This window comes from Neolamprologus brichardi, chromosome 6, assembly GCF_056152115.1.
Source record: "Neolamprologus brichardi isolate AB-2024 chromosome 6, ASM5615211v1, whole genome shotgun sequence".
In the NCBI taxonomy this organism is placed as follows: domain Eukaryota; kingdom Metazoa; phylum Chordata; class Actinopteri; order Cichliformes; family Cichlidae; genus Neolamprologus; species Neolamprologus brichardi.
In genome coordinates this window covers 13,187,501-13,210,864 of record NC_142109.1, presented here as the reverse complement: position 1 = coordinate 13,210,864, position 23,364 = coordinate 13,187,501, and the positions used below count along the sequence as shown (strand labels likewise).

At 40.3% G+C, this 23,364-nt stretch overlaps 1 protein-coding gene across 3 annotated transcripts in view; it reads right to left on the bottom strand.

The window, feature by feature from the left end:
* gab1 (GRB2-associated binding protein 1) overlaps window positions 1-20,999 on the bottom strand; it is a 54,970-nt gene extending 33,971 nt beyond the window's left edge. For 2 of the 3 annotated variants that reach the window (XM_006796036.3, XM_006796039.3), the window contains exons 1-2: window positions 20,498-20,996; window positions 20,208-20,363 (exon numbers count right to left, since the gene is read on the bottom strand). In XM_006796036.3, coding sequence (XP_006796099.1) covers window positions 20,208-20,279 — 72 coding nt within the window. In that variant the 5' untranslated portion in view covers window positions 20,280-20,363; window positions 20,498-20,996. Of the gene's footprint in view, window positions 1-20,207; window positions 20,364-20,497 lie in introns of all 3 variants that reach the window. The other variant, XM_087841708.1, reaches the window with a different exon arrangement.
* Window positions 21,000-23,364: the final 2,365 nt, after the last annotated feature.

Below are 23,364 nucleotides of genomic sequence, written 5' to 3'. Positions count from 1 at the left end.
ATGATGGAGCTACCACTTGTGCATTCCAGCTTTGCCAGAAATAAACCGGTGAACAGACATCTGCTGTGTACAGTAAAAACAGAACGTGCGCTCTTCAGCAGTGCGCTGACCCATTAGGAACATCTACTGCAGGATCAAAACATGCCAGTTCGCTTCCTTCCCCATCAACACAATCAGTCATTCCCTCCCTCGATCCACCATCCTTCGGTCACTTTGCTTTCATGTGCAGCTGTGAAATTCTCACCCAGCCAGGCGCCATCTGACCCCAGCCCCAACAATCTACGGTAGCGGTCCAAAGAACACAGACCCCGGTAGTCATACTGCTATCTTTGCAAATAGCGCACACAAAGATGAAAGACCATCTGAAGGGCAAACAGGTGTTCTTCATTTATGGGCTTTCACAGGTGACCTAATAGCAGGATAACATCATGATTCTTCAAACTCTATTACCTCAAAAACTACTACAACTTAAAGCAAAGACCACAACCACCTAGCCATAACTTCAAATACACAGTAGGACAATCTGAAACAACTAAAAAGTGGTAATTTTTTAAAGTGTGGCGTGACCTTGAACTTCGAGGGTGAAGAAAAAAAAAGATCTACAAATGAAACAGTAATGCTTACCCAGGTTTGCAACAGCAGGCAGTTTGTTCTCTGAAGCTTTGTTGAGGATGTGCCCTAAACCAACTGCGTGGCCTTCGTCTCGTGTCCATACAGCCCAGGACCACAGTATCCCTGTTACTTCTTTGGCTTGGATAGGCAGCTGTGCATTTGCTGTCGTTTCTGCACTAACTCTTCCTCGCAGGGCGGAGACAGGAACTCTCAGCCAAGCAATCATCCCATATCATTCATTAGAGTGTGCTCCGACAGCAGGAGGGAAAGACCGAGAGAGAGAAAGTGAGAGGGAGAAGGTGGGGGAGATGAAACAGATGAGAGCGCGAGGAGGAGAAGAACCGATAAGCAGCTCTGAAGAGTAGCTGAGAGAATAGTGGGTCACCCCGGCCTCACATTCAGACAGGCTCAAACTTAAACCGTACTCACAAGGTAAAGCATTAACTCCAGTGGAGCGGGTTTAAATATTAACACAGTCTCACATCCCGTATGACTCAAGGAACACAGAAGTGTCAGTAGTTTCCTATAATGTAGGAAACTACATATACATAGATATACATTTTTTTTCATCATACCTAAACCAAATACCTCTTGCTAGGTTTTCCAGGAAGCACGAGTCTTTGTGAAACAGCAAAAAGGAGAGAAAAAACACACACAAAGCAAAATAACATCCCTTTGTGGAAGTTTCCACTTTGTAAGCGCTTTTTATCTTCCTGGTCATCTGTTCCCAACACACAAGCCGGGCAAAAAGATTTCCTGTTTTGCCTTCTTTTGTCACCGTGGCTGTGTTTGGGGGGTGTTTTGTCGGGTGCTAACTTTAGAACCTCGGCTAAAAATTTACCTGTTACCGCAACAGGTAATGTGTCGGCTTCTCTATTAAAACTACATGGCCCAAATGATGCAATTTGACAGTGATGACTGTCTTCTTTGGAAGCTAAAGACTCACTGAGGGGATTCCTGTGCACAGTGTGCTATAAATGCTATTAACGTCTATCCAGCGGGTAGAGAAAGCAGAGACGGTAACACATCAGCACTGTGAAAACTTTATAAGAGAATTCAAGGATTTGCTCACGTTGCACAGCCAGTGTTACCTGATACCAATGTGTGGGTGAGAGATTGTATTTAGTATACATATAGTATTACTCTAGTTGTTAAACAAAACAACCAAAATGTCCTTGTGTGCAGCCAGAACCAAAGCACAAGCAAGGAAAAAAATAATTGTTTAATAACCATTTTAGAGTTAAAGACATGGCAGGTGAATTGTATGGCAGCATGGTCATGGATTTTTACTTCCCAATAAACGGTGCTTGCCATTTCAGGTGGCTTTAAAGTGTCTCTAATGCATTCAATACTGCTCTTAAAGACAGTTTCTTCTCACACAAGAGCTGTCACAGCACTCGCTGGAAGTTGCTGCAGTCAATGATGGTCATTTCCTTTTGCATAGGCAAAGCTCACGCTTATGTTTAAAGAATTTCCAACACAACTGTGGACATTTTGAACACCTGGCCCTGTCTGTGATAAACAAAACAAAAAAAGAAAATGCCTTGTGTTCATTTGGGAGCACTTTTTTTGTGATACTCATTCATAACTTTTCAACAAGGCATTTGAGGTTGTTCATTTACACTCAGTTGTTTACATATGGTTTATTTAAAGATTAATTGTGCTGTAACAACACATTTTTTAAAAAATGTAGCCATCAGTGATAGTCACAACCATATGGTCCAAATACACAACCATAAAGTGGGATTTAGGCTACCTAAGACTCGTCAAAACTTCCACCCACTTCCTGTCTTCTATATTTCCTGCGTACTTTGCCCCAAGTACAAATTTCAATTTGAATGTCTGATAAATACTTGACTCTATTTCTGACCTACTGCAGAGGGTTACAAAGCTACCGCTGTTTGTTAAATAAGCAAAGCAGCAAATCTACAATGACACAAAACAGAATCCTGAATGAGAAGCTGGCTGGTTACTAAAGAGCAATTAATATATCTTTACCTGGTTCTGACGAGTCCAAGCTTAGCTCAGATAAAAAAGAAAAAACGGTGCAAGAGAAGCAAGGTAACCAAGCCGCTGACCAGCCACTGTTGTCGAGTGAGTCTGGTCACTTTCCTGCCTACCCTACTGACTTCCCTCCCCTCCTCTCACTCCGTCAAGTCTCCAACACCCTGCTCCAATAACCCCTGACCCACAGGAAGTAGACACAATGGACTGAAAATAACACACCACCTCCCCTGGCAACAACTGCCCACCGCAAACCCCCCACTGCACACCATTTCTACACTGCAGAACACCTACAACAGGCTGGCTCAAGATAGGTGGGTAGAACCAAAAATATCAGCCACTACTCAACAAGCTGTGCCCACACGCCACAAAGTGCACCGTCCCACTTTGCATTCCAAGCATGACTTCTTTTTTTTCCCTTTTTTTTTTTAAATTCACTCCTGCAGTACAAAGAGAGCCATCAATGATATTATATATTAATATCGTGGATATTCTGGTATATTTATACATCAAGTCTTCAGTTTCACACTACAGCAGGTTGTGCTGCAGACTCATGATGATCCCACTGCACCCCCACTGCACAGTGAGATGAATGACCTCTCCACAGTCAGGACTAAAAAGCATCTGTGAGTGTCTGTGTGGGTGTATGTGTGTAAATGTTAGGCTTATTTGTTATGTTAATAATGCTTGCCTATAATGAAGTATACACCAATGAACCCCCGGCAAGATATCTATAAAAATAAAGATATTTATTTTACTATTAAAAAAATGGTATAAAAAAAGAAAAGCTGGGTAACAGACACTGTGTTACTCCACTGCATGTGTGCATCTAACCCAGTTCTTATCCATGTAGCAGTCTAATCCAATCAGTCCAATGAAAATTATTCCAAATCAGATTTAGTGGCCAGTGAGAGGTTGCCTTAGACGTGATCTAATTAGTTGCTCCCTTGGAAGAGTCTGTCCACTAGGAAATGGCTTGAGATGCCGAACGCAGAGATAAGGAAATGGAGTCTGATATGTAATTCTGTGTGGCTAGTGGTGTTGCTTTCAAAAAAGTGGTGCCTGGTTACAGAAGGAAAAACATTTTTTAAAAAAAAGCTCGGTGTTATAAAGATCAGAGTTACGAGTTTATGACTCTGCTGCAAAAGATAATTCACTAAGCTGCCTTTCACAGATCTGAAGCGCACCTTGTTGATTCTTATTTTCATTAACGTGTTTGGTGTCCTGTTCTTAGAGCTGATGAGCATGCCCGGGCTTGTTTCTCAGCCAAGGTAAAGACACACCTCCTTTATTCACCAGTCCCCTGAAACTGGTACACACCTCTGCTCTCTGTTGTCACATTCAGATGATACTACTTTACTTTCAGCTGAAAGCAAATTTGTATGTTGTAAACACATACCTGAGAGGTTGTGTGCTGCATCAGTGGCTGTGTGCTTCCCACACACTGGTTCGCCTTTACCAAAGAATGTGTGGAATTTCTTGTACACACTACAAGCGGCAAAGACAACAATGCCAACGATTTTTCCAACTAAATTATTACACAAAACAATTTGGCTTTTTTTTAAAGCGTTTACATGTTTGCTGACTTATTCTCACTTATGGGACACTTACCTACAAATTAAACCTTTTATACAAAAGGTTTAACTTCCTAAAACGTATAGTCTATATATAAAGATCTTGCTCTGTAATGTGGAACAGAAAAAAAAAAAAATCCATGCATTTGTGCATTTCAAGGTTTTATGGCCATCTAATGCATGCTGTAGCGAGAAAGCCAGAGTTTGATCCACCACTTAAACCGCAATTATGCATTAACTCCTTTGTAAGAGCTGTCTCCATTAAAAACAAAGTGGTGTCCCATACCCTTTAATAAACAATTTACCATTCACCTCAATAGTCCTGACCACAGACTGCCTCTCTTTTTATATGAAAAAATATAAAAATTGCAGGACAATGAGGATTATTCATAAACTATAACATCTTTGCTGCTTCTGATGATGGTTACAAAGAGATGCCCAATTTATCAGGAGACTATCCTAGCTGTCACTCAGACAAGAGGCAGGATCCACCCTGTTAGTCCTGTGTTAGACGCAAAAGGGTAGACAACCATTCCAATCCACATCTACACCTCGAGACAACTTAGAATCAGCAGTTAACCTAACAAACGTGTCTTTGGACTGTGGGAATCCAAAGCACAGACAGAACGTGGAAGCTCCACGCAGAAACGCACTTTTGTTGCTGTGAGGCGACAGAATGACCCTCCTACAAATTCATATGTTTAATGCAACTCTGCAAGATTACACAGTATTTTAAAAGTACAATCAGAGTAACCTACACTTTAAGATATACTAGTGACAATTATGGTCGCATCTTCGTGTGAAGGAAGAATAATCAGGGGAGTGGATTGGATGCATAAGCAGAACTGATAGCCGCCTATTACCGGCTCCACAACCTTGACTTCAGGGACGAGGAGAATAATAATAATAATAATAATAATAATAATAATAGAAAAATGCAGTCATCCTAACAATTATGAACACATCTCCGAAGTGTAATTAAAAGTGCATGAAAAGATTGACTCCAGAGCTGGCAAGGTCACAAATCTGACCGACTGGGCTATAAAAATCAGAACAACGATGCTGCATATTTTGATCCTCAGAGAACGTGACTGATTACAGCTTATGGTGAAGATTCTCCAACAAGGCCTGACTCTATGAGATCAAGATTCATGAGACTGACAAGAACATGGTCATAGATCGAGGGAAACCTGTGTCTGAGAGCGGATATAAGGATGTCTGGCTGAGTAAAGTGACTGAAGTGCCATTAATTTCCATTTATTTATCTCAACTGTTTGCCGACAGCTGTCAACAGTTTCTGATTAGTAAGACTAACTTATGAAGTATCCTGAGACATTCCCACTCCTACAATATAGCTAAGATTTCACAGAAATTCCAAATATTCCGCGTTGTAAAATATTTATTCATGTAAAGATAATTCTAATTTAGACCAGTGATCTCAAACATTTTTTTTTTTTTTTGGGGGGGGGGGGTTTAAAACCTGAATTTTAATGACACAGTGATCCATCTGATTCATCACCATTCACAGGTTACTGAATTGTGTGAAGTACATAAAGAAAATTAAGTTGTCAGAACTGGTTGGCTCTATTGTACAAAGTAATGAGAATTAAATTGAAGTTAATTCTGAAGAAATTTACAACACAGAACAAGTCCAAACATGGACGAAATAATTGCCAAAAAAAAAGAGTCGCCAATTCTGGATTTCTTTGGCTTTAAACTGGATGAAAGAGGTAAACCTAAGGATGTAACCAAAGCGGTGTGGTGCCTGTGGAGACCTATAGTGCGAGCAAAGGACTCAAACACAACTAACTTGCATGAGCATTTGTGCATTTGATCACAGATAAAAGAGGCTGCTGTTAAAACAGCGCTATTATTTTTTTTTATGTTGACTGCTTCTATTAGCTCCATCATTATTAGCAAGCGTACTCATGAGCAAATAAACAAATAAATCTCCCTTGTAAAAACAATCCCTAATAGTCAGGACAAAATAATCTTGGTTTACTAAAATCTCCAATGCTCTAAGAGGAGTAGTGATTTTGTGACTTGTGGTCAGACGGACAGATGCCTCTACATTGCATAAGCTCATCAGCTCATCCAGCTGAATGAGCTAAAGCTTCAGTCACACAAACCTAGAGACAGGGTGCCGACCACCTGGTAACGACCAGTTGTTGGGGGAAAAACGTGTATTCCCTGACCAGTTGGCGATCACTCAAGGCTGCTTTCTGTCACTAGGTGAAACTGGACACAATTTTTTTTTGTTTTTGTTTTAAACAACAACAACAAAAAAACACAGGTAGAAACAGAGGCTTCAGCCTTACTTCTTATCTGTTTGTTACCTGATAAGGTTCAGTAGCTTAGCGTTAGCATGCTGTCTGTGCAGGTACTTGCAAAGAGCTGAAGTTGTGTTACCAGCATGATGCAGCCATTTCTGTCCTGGATGCAGTTTGCACTTTACCATCACGCTCTTGTCCTTTTGTGCAATGCAAATAAAAATTATGTCCATATCCACGCTGTAAACGTGCCTACTAATTTCCTCCTCCAACAACTAAAATCTGCTGATTGTAGCGCAAGTACAAGAACTGATAAGCGGGATAGACAGGCAAGCAGACAAACAATTCCAAGGAATTCAACTAAGAACCGGTTATTTTAGAGAACCTGTTCTTATCCTTAGCTGCACCACCGTACAATTGCTTTGGTTGTGCGTTTGCATGGAAGACACCAACTTGTGTGCAAACAGTCACTAACCAACCACTAAGCCACACTGAAACTTGAGACACAAACTGGAAACAGAAAGCTTGCCTTCAAAGTAAAAGTTGTACCTTAATATTAAAACCAACATCTTTCAAAAGACGCAGCTTTTTCTTTGAGAGCAAATGGTCTCCTTTTTAAGTATGAGTCCCACTATTCACAGTTTGACGATGAGTAGCTGTCGAGTGTCCACAGTCTTCCACGCAAACTACAGGGTGATCATAGCAATCAGCTGCAGATTAAAGTAATTGCAGTGGTTTTCAGTGCAGCGCCCTAAATCTCAAACAATTGCACTCATTGACAGCAAGCAACCTCAAGCAGTCACTTGCCAGCTATTTGGGGAATACACAGGGGGATGTCACTGACTAGTCTCTAGGACTGTGTGACTCATGGTTTTGGTAGTTTATTTCAATCTCCAGCAACCACTCACAACCGCTGGGGAAATACTAATTACTTCTTAGAAAAGAAAAAAGTTCTTAATGCAAAATTATAGTCTTTCTTAAATAGTCCAACAGGGCAACTGTGGCTCAGGTGGTAGAGTGGGGTCATTTGATAAGTGTAAGGTTGGTGGATTGATCCCCGACTCCTCCAGTCCACATGCAGAAGTATCATTGGGAAAGGCTAAACCCATAGTTGTCCCTAATGCATTTTTATAAACTAATTGGAACATAAAAAAATAAAGCCTGTATACAAACAATGCAAAGTCAGAAATTCAAGATACATGTATCACCTACATATGCCATCGTGAAATTCAAAATGAAAATGGAGGCGCATTTGAAATGCATTCACCAAATCATTAAAAGACATCTTTACTATTACTTTAATATCCTTCTCACTTTCTTGTAATTCATACTATTGCTTCTCTGCCATGGTTAACGAGCATCAACATTGGCTTGTGGTAGAAAGGGCAAAATCCAGGTTAGCAATCAATGCCTATTACTGACTGAGCAGGAAAACAGCTCATGACATGAGAAAGACAGACTGTGCATCTATTGCACTTTAGGCCAGGTTTTTGTTATTATTTTAAACATTATCAGAGCTTTTCAAACTAATTTCTTTCCCACTCTGCACGCCAACACGCCACAGAAATGTTCTTCACAATCATGCCTGAAAATGACAAAATAACTTCCAATCATTTTCATGATTGCCAAATAAATTGATGAATTGTTCCTCTAATAAAGGTTATGGTTGCTGAGTCACTAACAGATACCAAATACAACTGAAATATAACCAATCAGAATGGTAGCTGAAAATTATTCCCAGACTCAGTGTTGAAATAACCTTGCTCATACAGGAAGGGTGGTTTGTGAATGCAGGCAGCATTCTCGGCCATGAGAACTAAAGCTGTAGCACAGATAACGTCTGCTTCTCACTTCAGGACACATTACTCCCTAAAACACAAGTTTATCATATTCCTGCCATATCTCCTTGGCATGTTGGCTTTCAGTTTTTCACTTTTTCCTCCCAGATAAGCAGAAAAAAGTATGCACACTTTGCCACTCCACAACCTTGACACTTTAAGATGGCTACCCATTACATTCATCATTTTTGATTACCTGCACATTCTGTGTCCCATTTCACCCCATCTGCCTTTGTGTCTCCAAATCTGACCAATCCGATCTCTCCTTCAGAGTCACATGCACTTGTCAAAGCGGCATGGTTAGAATTCAACACATTCTTTTGGCATAGCAGACTGTTCACATGAGCATACCGTTCCTTAACCGCTGACGAGACGGGCTCAAACAATTCAGCTTTCAGCCCTCGCTGGACCGAAAATAAACAACGCAGTGCAAGCAAACGGGAATCTGACAGAAACAGCAAAATAAGGAACACAGATGTTTCGTTTTTATCATCATTTAAAACTAATAGAAACTAAAACTGTGCTTGTTTCACACGGGACTTAAAAGCTCAAAATTCAACATAAAAGGATACGTTAAACTTCAAATACACTGTTTAAAATAGAAATGCAACACCAAATCAAGTTTTATGGATTTAAACACTTTCATTTTCGCTCACCTCAAACGCTTACAAGCATTAGTTGCTTATATTCAAAGGAAAACAACTTATCTTATACACCAACCTTGAATATCAAATGTGACTGGGTTATCCAAATGCCATCGTTTTAGAGTGAAGGCAAAAAAGTCAAGGTATTCCACAAGTTTGTTTAAAAAAAAAAAAAAAAAGTAAAAGGAAGAGAAGAGTGCCCAGGAAACTTTACACACAGCTAAACAAGAAAGGTAGGACCTCCAGACTCTCAGCTTCCAATCAGGCTACGAGTGAATCGTCTACGAGAGCAGGAGTTTTTCTGTCTCTCTCAGCGCGCATGTGTGTGTAGGCATTTGTGTGTGTGTGTCTGTGTAGGTGTGTGTGTGTACATGACTACAGGTTTAACAACGTCCTTTGGCTGGAGGCCAGGGCAAAGATACTAGGTAGTACCATCATAACTAACGCAATTATGGACAGTAGAAGAAACAGCAGCAGTAGTAAATACCAAAGACACACTTTTTTTTTGGTGTTTTGGTTTCTTATTAAATAAGATGTTTAAGACCAAATGAAGAACGAGACTATTAGTTGATAAGATTCACTGTAAGAGCGGCCTGTGAGTCACAGTAAGTTAGGAAATTACACAGGTCAGTAGGAATATTTCACATCTAGTCTCAAAGCTGACTTGTCAACACCCACATGTCTAACTCAGCCTGTCTAAAGAGTGGGACAAACATGCACACAAATTGGTGCTCGCAGCGCAGAGCGAGGGAAGAGGGGCAAAGAAAAAAGAAAAAGAAGTACCATGACAGCAGCGGGCTATATTAAGGGGCTGCAGACACAGCGGCTAGGGTCAGATCACACAGCACTGCATAACTCGAGTGCCAGCTGTGTATGTGTGTGCAACAGGTGAAGCGTTAAATGGGAACAGATACAGTCACACATACTTCTACCTTCCAAAGCAACCCTCAAACCATCCAACATATTCAAGTATTAAATTCATCCATGGGCTCAATTCAGGAAGAGTAATATAGAGTATACTGCAAGCCCAGCGGTGCCTAAGTTCACCATCCAGGGGGACTTTGTATTGGGCATATTTTATTTTTAAGCTAAATACAATTATTATACAAATAAAACAGCTCAAAATTGGTTGTTATGACTTGATACGGTTTTATCTTCTTCTCCATCCTCCTACTTACACAGGCTGCGGTAGACTAAATCATTCATTGTTGAATGTGAACAAGGTTAACCATGATTTTTGTGCTCTCACTCTCACTGCTGTAGCCTACAGGCCAACCACAGCTGCAGTACAGAGCATCTTATCTAGTGCAAACTCTGGAATAAAACAAAAGTCTTAGGAACAAGCTCGGAGATTCTGCAAACACACAGCACATGTCCAATTATCTACGGGAACCTCTGGGACTTATTTGATACACTTGTGTAAGCCGTTTGAATATCTGATGTGCAACTACAAGTTTTGACACAATGGAAAATTTCTTGTTTATCTTTGGCATTTGTGAAAGGAAAAGAAAAAAAAACAGAAGAGGAATTTGCCTTTTTTTTCTTTAAGGCTTAGATCACAAGACGTGGCAGCAAAAGCTTCTCTTTGTCGAGCTAACGTGACGATAAACATCACATTAGCAGATACTGTTTCCTGTATGGTATTTACAGGCCTCAGGCTGCATATATGGGTCAACTGCTGATTTAAAATTCAGTCAAATTCAATAATAATCTGTTCCGTATGAAGTAGTAGTACCAAAAACAACCTCAAAACACCAGAACTACAACTAGTTGTTGCTTGCAAAAAGGACATATCTGAAGGTAACATTATGCCAAAATAATTTAGCATTTGGCAGCCAATTAATTAGGATATTACTGACATTTTTAAACAAAAAGCACCCTGCTTTCACTGTTTTACCTATTCAATGTACCACCATGAAAATATGTGCTGTCGTACTCCCGGTGTGTCCAAAGACACCAGCAGTGAGTGCTTCTACGGTGCAAGAAAATAAAACAAACAAAAAAAAACACTGCAGTGACTTTTAAAAGAGAGAGTGTGTCAAGAATGGCTTTTTAAAGTATACAACTCTTCAGTGAGTCACAGATCACTAGTGAGTCACAGTGAAGTTTTTCGTGAGTATAACTCGGAGGTACATAAACAGCCCGGTATAGCCAGTAACATTAGGTTCCAAATTCATCATCTCATTATCTGTTATTAACAAAAACATTTGCAGCTATATTATATATATATATAAAACAATTTAGAGAGCAGCAGAGGACATATGCAGGAATTAACAATATAATAGCAATGGAAAGAAAAAGAAGAGAGCAGGGGACCCCTCCTCTGTCTTCACTCGCCATCTGGTAGCCATCACACCACACACAGGAAGTAGCGGCCATGCCTTGCTGGGGCGCCAGGGAGCGGCTCCTCTTCCCTCATGGTGCTGGAGAAACACCAATCAGCCAGCGCATTGCATTGCAGAGCAGTGGAGTGCACTGTAGTGTAGTCCAGCCCATTCAATCCTCAGCTGAGGAGCCAGCAGCAGCACCACCAGCAGCAGCAGCAGCAGCAGCAGCAGCAGCAAGGGACCAGGCGCTCACACCCCTGCAGACCAGCAAAGAGGAGCACAGAGCAACCTCGCATTCCTGCTGTCTGAGCCTGCCAAGAAGCACTGGGAACGGAAAGAAAGAGGGAGAGAACAGAGAACTGCTCTCACTGGAGGCTGCCTAATGGTGGGGCTTTGAGAAGCACTCCAGTCTTTTTCATCTTGATTGCTTTTATTTTTTTAAGCTTTGCTCTCCTCCACAATGACAATAAAATTATTGCCTGCCCGCCTGTTGTTTCCTGCACACGTATTTATGGTCCTTCACCTTTAATCTTGGAGAATGTTCGCTCGCTTTGCAAGAATCCAGAAAATGCAAATAATCAGACATTCGGCCCAACTCGTGATAGCTTTCGTTCCCTCAATTGACGTGCGCCAATCTGGTGGGAAGAGGGACCCCTTCGGCCTTTGTGTTTGGTTTACTGTAAACCATCTATGGGCCTTCTGTGTTCTCCCTACTAGCACTGTTTTATTTCCACACAAGACTACAACTACACCCTGGAAATAGAAGCAGCCTTATGACACGTCCTATTTTTACCGCCTCGTGTCATTAGCTGGCAAGTCGCAACACGAAAACCAGGAATGAGAATTGTGATTGAAAAAACGTTCAGCTTTCTTTAACCTCGGCCTGTGTCACTTCCTTGCATATGAGACAACTGTCAGTCATCAGAAAATAAGACGCATGATGACGTGTGCAATTAACCCAGCAGCAAAGCTCTGAGGGTTCTGTCATCTGCATTTAATAATAGCTTCTCTTGAAACTCTTCGACTTGGCGCAGTGACAAAAAAAGGGAATAAAAGGATCATTTTACAGCAGAAAACACAACTCAGAATCTGTTCCCAGGTTTCGCACAGCAAATCCAAGCCTGCATGAGAACCGCTTTTCTGCAGCCACTCCACGAGTTGCTTTGCAGACTTGGCACACGACACAGTAAACAGCTGCACCAGGCAAAAAGAGACACATCTGTTTACAAAATGCTCCATGTTAGCCTTGACCTACCAATTAAATCAATGGTGTCATTTCTGCACTAAGGTAACAAATTAAGTTTAAAGGGGCATACACAAATGATAATACAAGTGAAAGTTAAGACTTTGGGAGGTAACTGCAAGTATTATCAGCACACAGCGCCACCTATGAATCAAAAACAAGCCCAACACAGACATGATCACAATGATGCTGCTCCATTTCCTTTGTTCTCGTACAGAAATGACATTTTTTTCTGAAATCTAACCAACTATGCACTGATGTGCACTCAAAAGCAGAACTTCTTAAATCTTTTTCTTAATGACTCCTAAACGATTACATCCTCCATCTACTCTCAGCTAAAAATAAATTTGCAAGCAACATACTCACTGTAACCTCTCACTGTTTTTGAAGCGCACACAATAACGTTTAGTCTGTAACGCGTAAACAATCATCTTAAACTTCAGCTTTCTTTTGAAGCAGTGGCGTGCTGGTATAAACAAAGGTTTACTGTGCTCTGAAAAGCAGCTGCATCGCTCAAGAATTTACATGAAAGGTTATGCATGCAAGTGTCTAGTTTGCATAACAGGACATAATAGTATACATATGAGAACGTGATTTCGAGGTTAGCTCAAGTTCACGTTTGTTGCGTTAAACCCATTTTTTTCGACATCATGCACACAATATCAGACGCTGCTTACAAACGCCTGCATAAGAGATGAGAGACCTTCTGTATCGACAATGAAGCATGCGCTCACAAAGATCGACAGCACCAAACGCTGCTGTTAAGATCCCACGGAGACGATCAAAAACACAGACTAGGTATTAGGTGACTGACATGCGCCATGTGTGTTGTCATCACTCTCAAAATGAATGTCACATGAAGCACAGATGAAAAAAAATGAAGAAAATAAAAAGTGTCATATTTTTGTATACATTACCACTTGAGTAATGCTGTGACAGGTTTGACAGTGATTTACTATGCACCCCCCCCCCAAAAAAAAAAAAAAAAAATTGCTCTGTGCTGCCAACTTCCCCAAGGGCTGGCTCCAACTGAATGTTTTGTTTTCATGGCTGTGTTTCTCTTTGTGAGGCAATGACTTGATTTCATGCTTAAGACTATAAATACCCAGAAGAAAATGCAGAACAACCACACTCATGTTTACTTCGATTGTGTTTTAAAACAAAAGACCAAAACATCAGTACAGGACTCAGAACAGCTTTCAGTTATTTGGGGGGGGGAATGGTTGTGAATATTACAGATTCTACACATTTCCCCCCACCCTCATTCCCACAGCTTTTTTTTTTTATCCTTTAAACTGCTGTACTAACAGTTAGGCTACGATGAAAATGACACCGCCTATGTATAACACAGTGACGATAGTCTGTGTCAGGGATAAAAGAGACAACTACTGTAGTAGCACATATATTAATAATTAATGCTTATTTGTTTGTAATGGGCATTGAATAATTAATGGCATATTCAACCCATTTCCAAGCTGTGGCAGATCACACAACAGTAGTCTGCTTGCTCCAAATGGAGAGCTGTGCTGCTGGTGCTGCTGCGATGAGGACACAGTCCAGTAATTTTTCTTTGTTAGCCTAAGAGGCTAATGCTGCACAAGTACCCCTCTGTTGCATCCCGTTTGGGTAGCTTGTTTGTTTGTTTCTTCAAGCACGTAGGGAGGGGCGGGGGGGGAGGGTTAACAGAAAGTGAGCGTTTGTTCTCTGTTCCACTTGCTAAGCAGATTTAATGAATCCTCTACTTAATCAAAGAGCTATGCCTTTGTTTTCGTTCGACCACGTTGTCACACTGGTGGCATACAGTTTTCTTTAACTGTGTGTAAATGACAACTTTTTACAGTCAGCCACAGACAAAAGCTAACAGCCACTTTGATGTACACTATAAATGCTTTTTTGTTTTCCAGTTAAGAGGCCATAAGACCAGCACGGAGTAGGTCCTCAGTCTCCCTTTAGAGCCAGAGGAGGACCTTCAGGGTTCAATATTTTCCTTCATCCGGTCTACCCTGCCGCCCTGTGCTCTTGCTCTGAGGCCCTTGTAAGGGCTGCACAAAGTGTTCAGCAAAATCCTAATCTGTTTTCAGAAAGTTCATGCCAATAAACTACAGGGACTACAATGGTCTATGAAGCTATGTGCAGTGGAAGGCAAGAACTGAGAAACTAAGAGCTAAGCAAAATTATTAAAAATCAAGGAGAAAGTAATTTTATACATTTTCAAAACTGCTGCTGTTTAATGTTTTGAACTAAAATTAAGGATTCCTTTCAATACGTGACCTACACAGCCAGTATTACTGCAATATGAACAAGCCGAACAATGACGTTTAATTGAAACATTGGGGCTTCAAAATGGCACGCATAAACAGCCGTTTGACGCAGTTATATACATATCTCTCTATCAACTCTAGATTAGATAGAGAGGCTGATTGAGAACTAAAGATTCTCCACAGAGAACTGGTTGCAAACTGTCCAGTTTATATTAATTGTCTGTCTCCGAGCTTATCAATTACTTTCATCAGTGCTGGCATCTTGTTTCTTGCAGTTTCGCATAACAAAGCATGACGTCAAACTCCCGGCAGAGGAGCTTTTTCCACACCTGAAATATATACCTGTTGAGGGTTTTTTTTGTTTGCTTAAATCTGGTTTCTACATCCTACATCAGACCCTGATGATAACCAGCAGCATTGATGCTGAAAACCTTTGTAGACCTACATGTTTCCCCAATGCAAAATATTGATCACCGATCAATGAGAGAATCCATAAAAACAGACCTAGAATAAATAATGGCATCGGTATCAATAAAATGTTACCAGTAACTATCCTTATTCATTTCCTTTATCCGTTTTCACCTACACCTCCATGATGTGGTGGCAGAATTAACTGAGATACACCATTTAACCGAGCAGTGACGACAGCAACCTTGTAACTCGATCTCTGCATCTCCTTGGGTCCATGTGACAACACAACAGATGTCCTGAAGACATCCATCTCGAAAGCTGTTCCTTTAAGGATGCTTACACTAGTGGACACTGAGACAAATATGCACATTAGTTAAGAGAAATGAATGAGAAAAAGGAGAAATGGATGGAAAAATGCGGTGCCAATGAAATGGAAAACCTCAGGGAGCAAGGCTGCACTGACCCTATGGTATATTTTGTATTTTTTAAAGCTGAGGTGAGTAGTTTTAGATACAAAAAACAAAATGCCCACATCGGTTTGGTACTAAATAGCATACAGACAGCAGTTTATTCTGGTCCCTGTTCTCAAAGGACATTGACAAACTAAAATGCTTGCACCAATGTAGCTGTAATGTGATTTTACCAGAAAAAAACATAAAGTCAGTAATCACTAGCTTACTTTGCCAGCAAACCTCATGTAGCATGTGCCACCAAACTCACATTTAATCTAGGACTGCTCAATTGTGTCAAATAGTGAGACCAACATCAGTCCAGCTGTGCGATATGACCAAAATCTCATATCCCGATATAAGAATTCTATCGTCCTGATAACAATATAAATCACAAAAATGTAACATTTTCTGTAAATTCTGTGAATCTCGGGCAGCTCGACTGGCGGGAAGTGTTTCCAGCTGCGCATCATGTAGCTGGAGTCGAGTGTTTTGACAGATGCATGAAACTATACATTTTTAGACATAAGTTGTAACGGCCGCCGTTTTCTTTGTATTTATTACACGGCGTGCTGCGGGGAAAAGTCTGTTCTAGCGTTTGAGTCTAAGGTTTATTTTTTAAGCACCTGGCGGCTTTTTTTTTAACTTCTCATCCGTAAATAATCTGCTCTTTCACGTGATTCAGTTTATTTTGAAAAGTATCAACAGGATCTTGAGCTTTATTGTGAAAGGTTTATGTGGAACATAAACAAGCGGACACGCGATGGTGTTACCGTAGTTGTTGCTAATGACAACGCATAAAAACAGGCGCTTGTCCGTCCGTAGTGTGGTTATATTACATATAAGAGAAAGAGAGAACTTTAAGAAATTAATATAGCCACTACAGTGACCATCAAAACGGTGAAAAAATATTGCTGTAAACAGTTTATTTTGCGACACCACGAAACAAACGACCGCGTAAAATGAAACGATAGACGTTTTTATATCGTCATCCGATATATATCGTTATATCGAACAGCCCTAGTCCAGCTGAAAACCAAATAATTACCTAAAAAAAACAAAAACAAAAGTGGCTTGGGGGACTGCAGATAGAGTCAGGGCCGCCCACATAGCAGCAAACTCGTCCACCTTCAAAAAAACAAAAACACAAAAGCCCCGGGGAGAGCTGCAGGTTCGCTGCAGGTTCGCCTGCACCATTGCAGCTCGAAACATACGCTGACCTTTGTGTCGATTACATTAAATGCTGTGTCAGAAGGATAGCAGCTAGTGTTAAAAGGGAACTTTTACAGGATGTGATGGTATGGAGACGGTGGCACTGAAAGAAAAAGAGCTGGTGTAGCTGCAAGCAGCAAAGTTAAAAGACACTAAAGTTTTTGTTGGGGCTGAACAGGATTAGATAGCTGTCCCTCTGATGTACTCCTAAGTCTGGGCGGTTTGGAGACAAAGTTAAAGAGAGATAGGATGAGATGGTTTGGATGTTTGCTGAGGAGTTAGGATAGTGGATATATTAGATAAAGGATGTTGAAGATGGAGTTGCCAGGCAGGAGGAAAAGAGGAAAGGCACAGAGACGATTTGTGGATGTCCCGAAGGAGGACATGCAGAAGTCTAGTGTGACATCAAAGGACGCTCCGAATAGGGTTAGAGGGAAGGTGATGATTTGCTGCGATGACCCATTAAGGCAGTAACCGAGAAGGAGAAGAAGAAAAGGAAGAAGAAGAAGCAAGGAAGTAAAAAAATTCAAGAATGTCTCATCTAATCCCACAAAAGCTCTCATGCTTCATAACCAGCTGAATTGTTTCAATTTAAAAAAGAAAAACAAGAGAGAATCAACTTCTCTATTTATTTGAGTTAGTATAATCTGAACAACTTGTAAGTACTTCCACTAATTACACAGCTTCATGTGACCGAGCTTGCTCAAACCACCCCGCTGTGTTTCCCAGTATTTTTAGATTTTAGATTGCTGCACTACTATAGAGGGCATTGTTGAAAGTTAGATCAGAGTATTAGTCACTGAAAAACAACTCTGATATGAACAGTTTATCCACAGGAGTTCAGTCTGTAGCAGCCGTAGAAAATCTAATAAGAGCGAGCAATGAAGAGGAAGAATCATGACCCACAATCTGAAGCTGTATTCTCGAAAGACTTAGCTGAACTCTGCTGTTACACTCTTATGGCCTCAATAAGTCAAACAGAAATCTAAAGTGTAGAAATATATTTTTAAACAGGATTATGTCGCTACCTGTGACAGAAAGACTAAAACGTGGCATTTGCGTTGATATACCCCCCAAAACGAAGGAAACCAGCTTGCAGTTTGTTCCTTGTTTGTATAAAAACAATGGCCAACATTTAACTCAAAAATGTTTTCTTAACATTAAACAGGGAAACAAAGATGCAGTTTATGCAGATATAAAAAACAACAACTATAATTTTGCAGCTTTAAACAGCTTAACTTCTACCTCACAAAATCACGAGTTTCCCCAGAGTTCTTAAAACACTAAAACAGTTACACAACTTGAGCAACAAGTTGTCATAACCATTTGAAAATAACTAGGTCCTCCAGTAGCCTACTTCTTTTTTTCTCCTGAGAAACTAACATTTGGGGTCATATTAACTTTTGTATTGTGGATGCAAACATTATTGTTATTTCAAATCATTTCAAAATAAGAAAGAAATGGCATGTTTTAGTCATTGATATTTTTAAGCGTCCCATATTGTATTATTCCCTCGCACCATGACTCTGTTTGATTAAAGTAAGTCAGGAATCAATATGAGGAGTTATATTGCTGTTGCTTCATGATTAATTTATTAGCCATTAGTTGTGCACAAGGCTGTTGGGAAATAGTGCAACTTTGAGTAGGTTCTGCAACTACGAGATGCTGACTGCAGGTAACACAACAGTGATACCGAAGCCTGCCGCTACAGGCAAGATGCAGGTTTACAGAACTGGACCCTTCCATTTAATGCAAACTTTGCAATCAAAATTTCTAAACTTCTACATTAATAAGCAAAACACAGATTTCATTCATCAATCTTTGGTTTTTCCTATGAATTTTTAACTTGATGATGTCAAACTGTATGCATTCTTTGAATTTCTGTGGTTTAGTTGAAAAAAAAAAAAAGAGGAAATGGTTAAATATTTGCTTCGAGCGCATTCATAAATGATTAAACTTCCGATAAAATCTATGCTAGTTTTACAAGAAAGCATTCGTCAATGACTATTCCGCACGCGTAGCTGCACCGACCAGGGGTTTTTCCCCCTCGCAGCTGAGAGGTTTCCTGGATGAGTACCCATGGCAAAATAGTTTGCATGTCTGCCTTGCTTATTTGCAGTTTATGCACCAGAATCTGGTCAATAAACCAGTTTTTCTTGATTGCCTCATTCTTTAGCTGTTTTTTGTGCACGAACAGGATTCTTGTCTTCTCTGCATCTATCCCCATGTTTTCTCATGCTGCGTCAGAGCATGCATATGCAATGAGTGGGTGACACTTAATTATGAGTGGTCAGTAAAGGCACCTGATCTCACTTGGAGAAGGATTGTCCATTCCTGATCAAATCCTGGCCAACTCCAGATATGAACAGGGTCTTGGTTTTAAAAAATCAGCTGGAAACTGTTCTCACAAAGTACTGTACAACAAGGTGACCTCTGTCATCAAATAAAACACTATTCTGTAATAGATGTGATACAGGCACTCAATGAACCCTGCTTCTAAGTGTATATTTTATGCTCTCTTGAACTTCTCGTTTCTGCAAAAACATCCCTTCTCTGATCTTACAGCTCTTGTATCAATAAAGATGCCGTGCACAAGGAAATCAAATGGGCTTGACAGCTAACAAAGCAGCTAATCAAGTTATTTGCTTTAGCTGCATATGAGAGGTTCTTCCAATAGCACACTAATTAAACAGAGAGAACAGGAACATAAAACTGTGTCAGTTACACTTCAAGTGTGGGGAAAAAAAATCAATGGCATGTCATAACTGATTGCATATCGTTTTAAAAGTATGTAAGACTGAATAGCAGGTGTGAGTAGAGACTGACAGAGCTGCAGATAAGACAACACAGTGATGTTAACAATGGCAGATATAGTAGATGTAATGACAGCCACAACTAGCTCTGATTTTGCAGTTGATTTGTAAATCATTTAACCCTCAGCGACCACCTTTGATACTCTTGACTGCGTGACTTCAAAAAGGTAATCAAAGCACTGCGTTACTGGTCAAAGACAATCAAATTCTCCCGAGATAATGCTTGCCAGAGTCTCATGTTTGCTTCCCAAACAACGGCCATGCGCCCGCTGACGTGCCCTTGAGCAAAGCCTGTTAAGTCACGCTTAAGTAACTTTACTTTATATAAGTAACGCACACTTTCAGGTTCACCAATAAAAAGGGTAAAAAAAAAAGGGGGGGGGGAGACAAAAGCTGATTGTTGCAATGCACACAAGATGAGGCCTACACATCGTCTGCGTCTGCACCCGGGAAGAGCCTCCAGGGAAAAGCATGCACGTTTTTTTCCTCCCTTTGGTCTAACAGGTTACTTTATTACAACGTAACAAAGAGGATATAAAGCGCACTTACGTAACGTCTCAACTTTTTTTCAGGAGGAGACTTTCTCAGCCACCCCGAGCACACCACCTCTCCCCCGCTCATTTCTGCTCCTTTTCTTGCTCTCTCTGGAGTTTGAGCCCGGATTGACGCTTGGCGCTGGTTGTTTTCGGGAGTGTCTTCTTGTACCTGGGGGAAAAAATAACAATAAAACAGTTAATATGAGGCTAAGACGGTGAAGTCAAAAAAACATACTTCGAATATAAAGTTTGTTTCAAAAATGCTGTGCGCGTATGTGTGTTTTTAAAGGCGCAATAACCAACCGTCACTCCTCCGAAAGTGGACTCGCCGACACGGCAGTTCTGTGAAATGCACAGACCAGATTTCCACGAGTTGTACTCAAATAAACGTGTCTCCTTAGCTTGGAGTAAACATAAACCCCGGCGGCACCGCCTTTCGAACAAATATCAACGGTGACTTTTGTATTTTGTTCAAACTGGAAGGCTGTGGGGTCAAAAAAAAAGAGAAAAAAAGAAAAGAAAAAACAGGCGCAGACAAATGAAAGTCGGCAAGTTTTTTTTGTTGTTGTTATATTTAACGTCTCATGCTAATTCCCGTCAAAGTGAAGCGATTCCCATCTGGAGAGGTCGGGTGTGTATGTCCCACACTGTACCGGTGCATAGTTGTCGTCTGAACGCAAATTAAAACAAGCTCGACCGTAAACACGGTGGTTTCGCCTAGCTTTCCTACCAGTTTACTCCCATGGTTCCTTAATTGTGATTGACAGGGTGGCTCCGTCTTTCCCTAAACTCACCCTCCTTTGGAACACTACTGAATGGAGTTAACAGCCGCAGAGGCGAGAGGACCGGAAGTTATTGGTTTGTTTTCAAAATAATATTAGCACGCCAATATAGAAGCTGCCTTTAGTTTAGAAACGTAGTAGTTTAAAGTAAGTGTAAGTCTCTATTTTTAGTCTCGATTGACAGGTTGACATTGACATCTACCTTTTCTCATCTAAGCAATACTGTAGTACTATGGCTAGTTCTGTAAATTGATGAAGGCTACATTGTTATAAAGAACATAGAATATATTTTCATTCTTACACTCCAGAATATTTCTTCATGGTAATATTCGCACATACGAGGCACGACTCAACGTGGTTTAATTTCTAGAATGTTATTTTGAAATTCAAAGTCGGAAGTTGATGTTTGTTCCGACTGCTTGATGCGGTTCTTCAGAGGACAAACTGGAGAGGCGGCGGCGTGCAGGGAAAGCTGTAGAGCTTCCACCATGGGACATGTAGTTCAAACAGTTTTCTGTGTCCCGTTCCTAAAAAAATAACAACACTAGTGAAGTGTTGTTTAGCTTTTTTGTAGATGACGCATAACGTTAATACAGAAGCATGCACCTCTTGGTGAAGACAATGAGCTTAAAAAAAGCGACAATGAAAAGACCCGCCTCAACCCCTAGGGTCCCAACAAATCACTGCATGTCTAGACTACACTATCCACAATGCTGCTGGAGTCCCCAGAGAGCAATCTGTATACAATCATGTTAAAATAGACTCAGTAGTCTATTTACATGATAGTTTTTTTTAACGTTTTTATCTATGAATCCGTGTCTCTATTTATTTACAAAGCTATATCAACGCTGTCACTGCTAAATTTAAATCTACTTCCTATACCATTTATTTGAATCTAAAAGTCCACAGAGCCTAAAGCTACCAGCAATCTCCTCACAGGCTACAGTCCAGCACCAAAGCTGTTAGAAAATGTTTTTTCCTGTAAGCCTGGATGTGGTTCACTAGAAATATGTCAATATCCCGGGGGACCAAAAAGACCATCTATAACTGGTCCTTTCTACTGGCAAAGGCGTGTTTCCTATGGAATCCAAGTGGAATTTGAGGAATCCTATTGGTATGGTTATGCTTCTCCGAAAGGATGTTTCCCTGTTATTCTGTGATTAATGACTTTGCCATTCTATTGACACATGGCCTGTTTCCACAGCATTAGTCCTGATGAAGAAACAGGGAGCAATTAAAGGCTGTAGACACAACCCAGCAACCCCAATTAATTCTCTTTGAGAGCCATATGTGCACATCATCAAACAGTAAAGGCCCAGAGTCTCCAGAGTTAAGATTTAAAGGTTCGTGTTGGTATTATGTTATCTGTTTCCAGCTTTTCAGTATTACCTAGAAAGACAGACCTAAGATATGGTGTCAGTATATTCCAGATGAGCTCTAGATTGTCTGCAGATTATCTAACATAGTAACAGGCTACTGAATGGATACAGAATATTGAAAATACATCCACAAAAAGCAAAAATTCCACCAAACAGGAGGAGAAAATGCTATGGTTTGCTTGCTTAAAAAAGGAGTCTTGAGATTTTTTCTTTTCCAAATGTCCTTTGAAGCTTCACATGCCACTGTGTATTTACCACATCAATTAGAAATGTGTAAAAAAGTAAACATTTGCTAATGATTTTGTGTTTCTGCATAAAAAAAGACAACTATAATTTGCCTGTGGGAACAGTATGTGATGGCATGTGACTCTGAAGTTCCCTTTTCCAATACTGGTTTGAGTAGACTCCATTTGACAAAGCGATTTTGCAATCGAAGCACGGAAAAGAGGAATCATCACATGTTTTGACCAATTATGCAACAACATAGAGCTCTTTTTTTTTTTTTTTTTCACAAATCATGGTCACAATACATAATGGAAACGTTGCCATTATACACAAAAAAACAAAAAAAAAACAACATAGAGCTCTTTGATTAGTTTATTCAACTTAAAAAAATAAAACCGAACACACACACATATGTGTTTGTTTTGTTTTTTGTTTGTTTGTTTTGTCCCAGAGCACATTTTGAACAACACCAAAGGCATTTCAGATTTCACACAGGTGGTTGGTTGTTGCACTCTGGAAATGGAATGAAGGTGAGTGTTATTAACCCTTTGTGTGCCACGTCTTCAAATCCCATGACCAATTAAAACTGACATAGCAACAAGCTGCAGCCATGCTGAGTGTATTTCAGCTTGTGTTGAAAGTTCGGACTTAAAAATATACACTAGTTTTAAAATTTTATTGATAGGCCACTAAATCCAGAGTTTATATATATATATAAACTCTATAAACTCTATATAAACTCTCTCTCTCTCTCTCTCTCTCTCTCTCTCTCTCTCTCTCTATA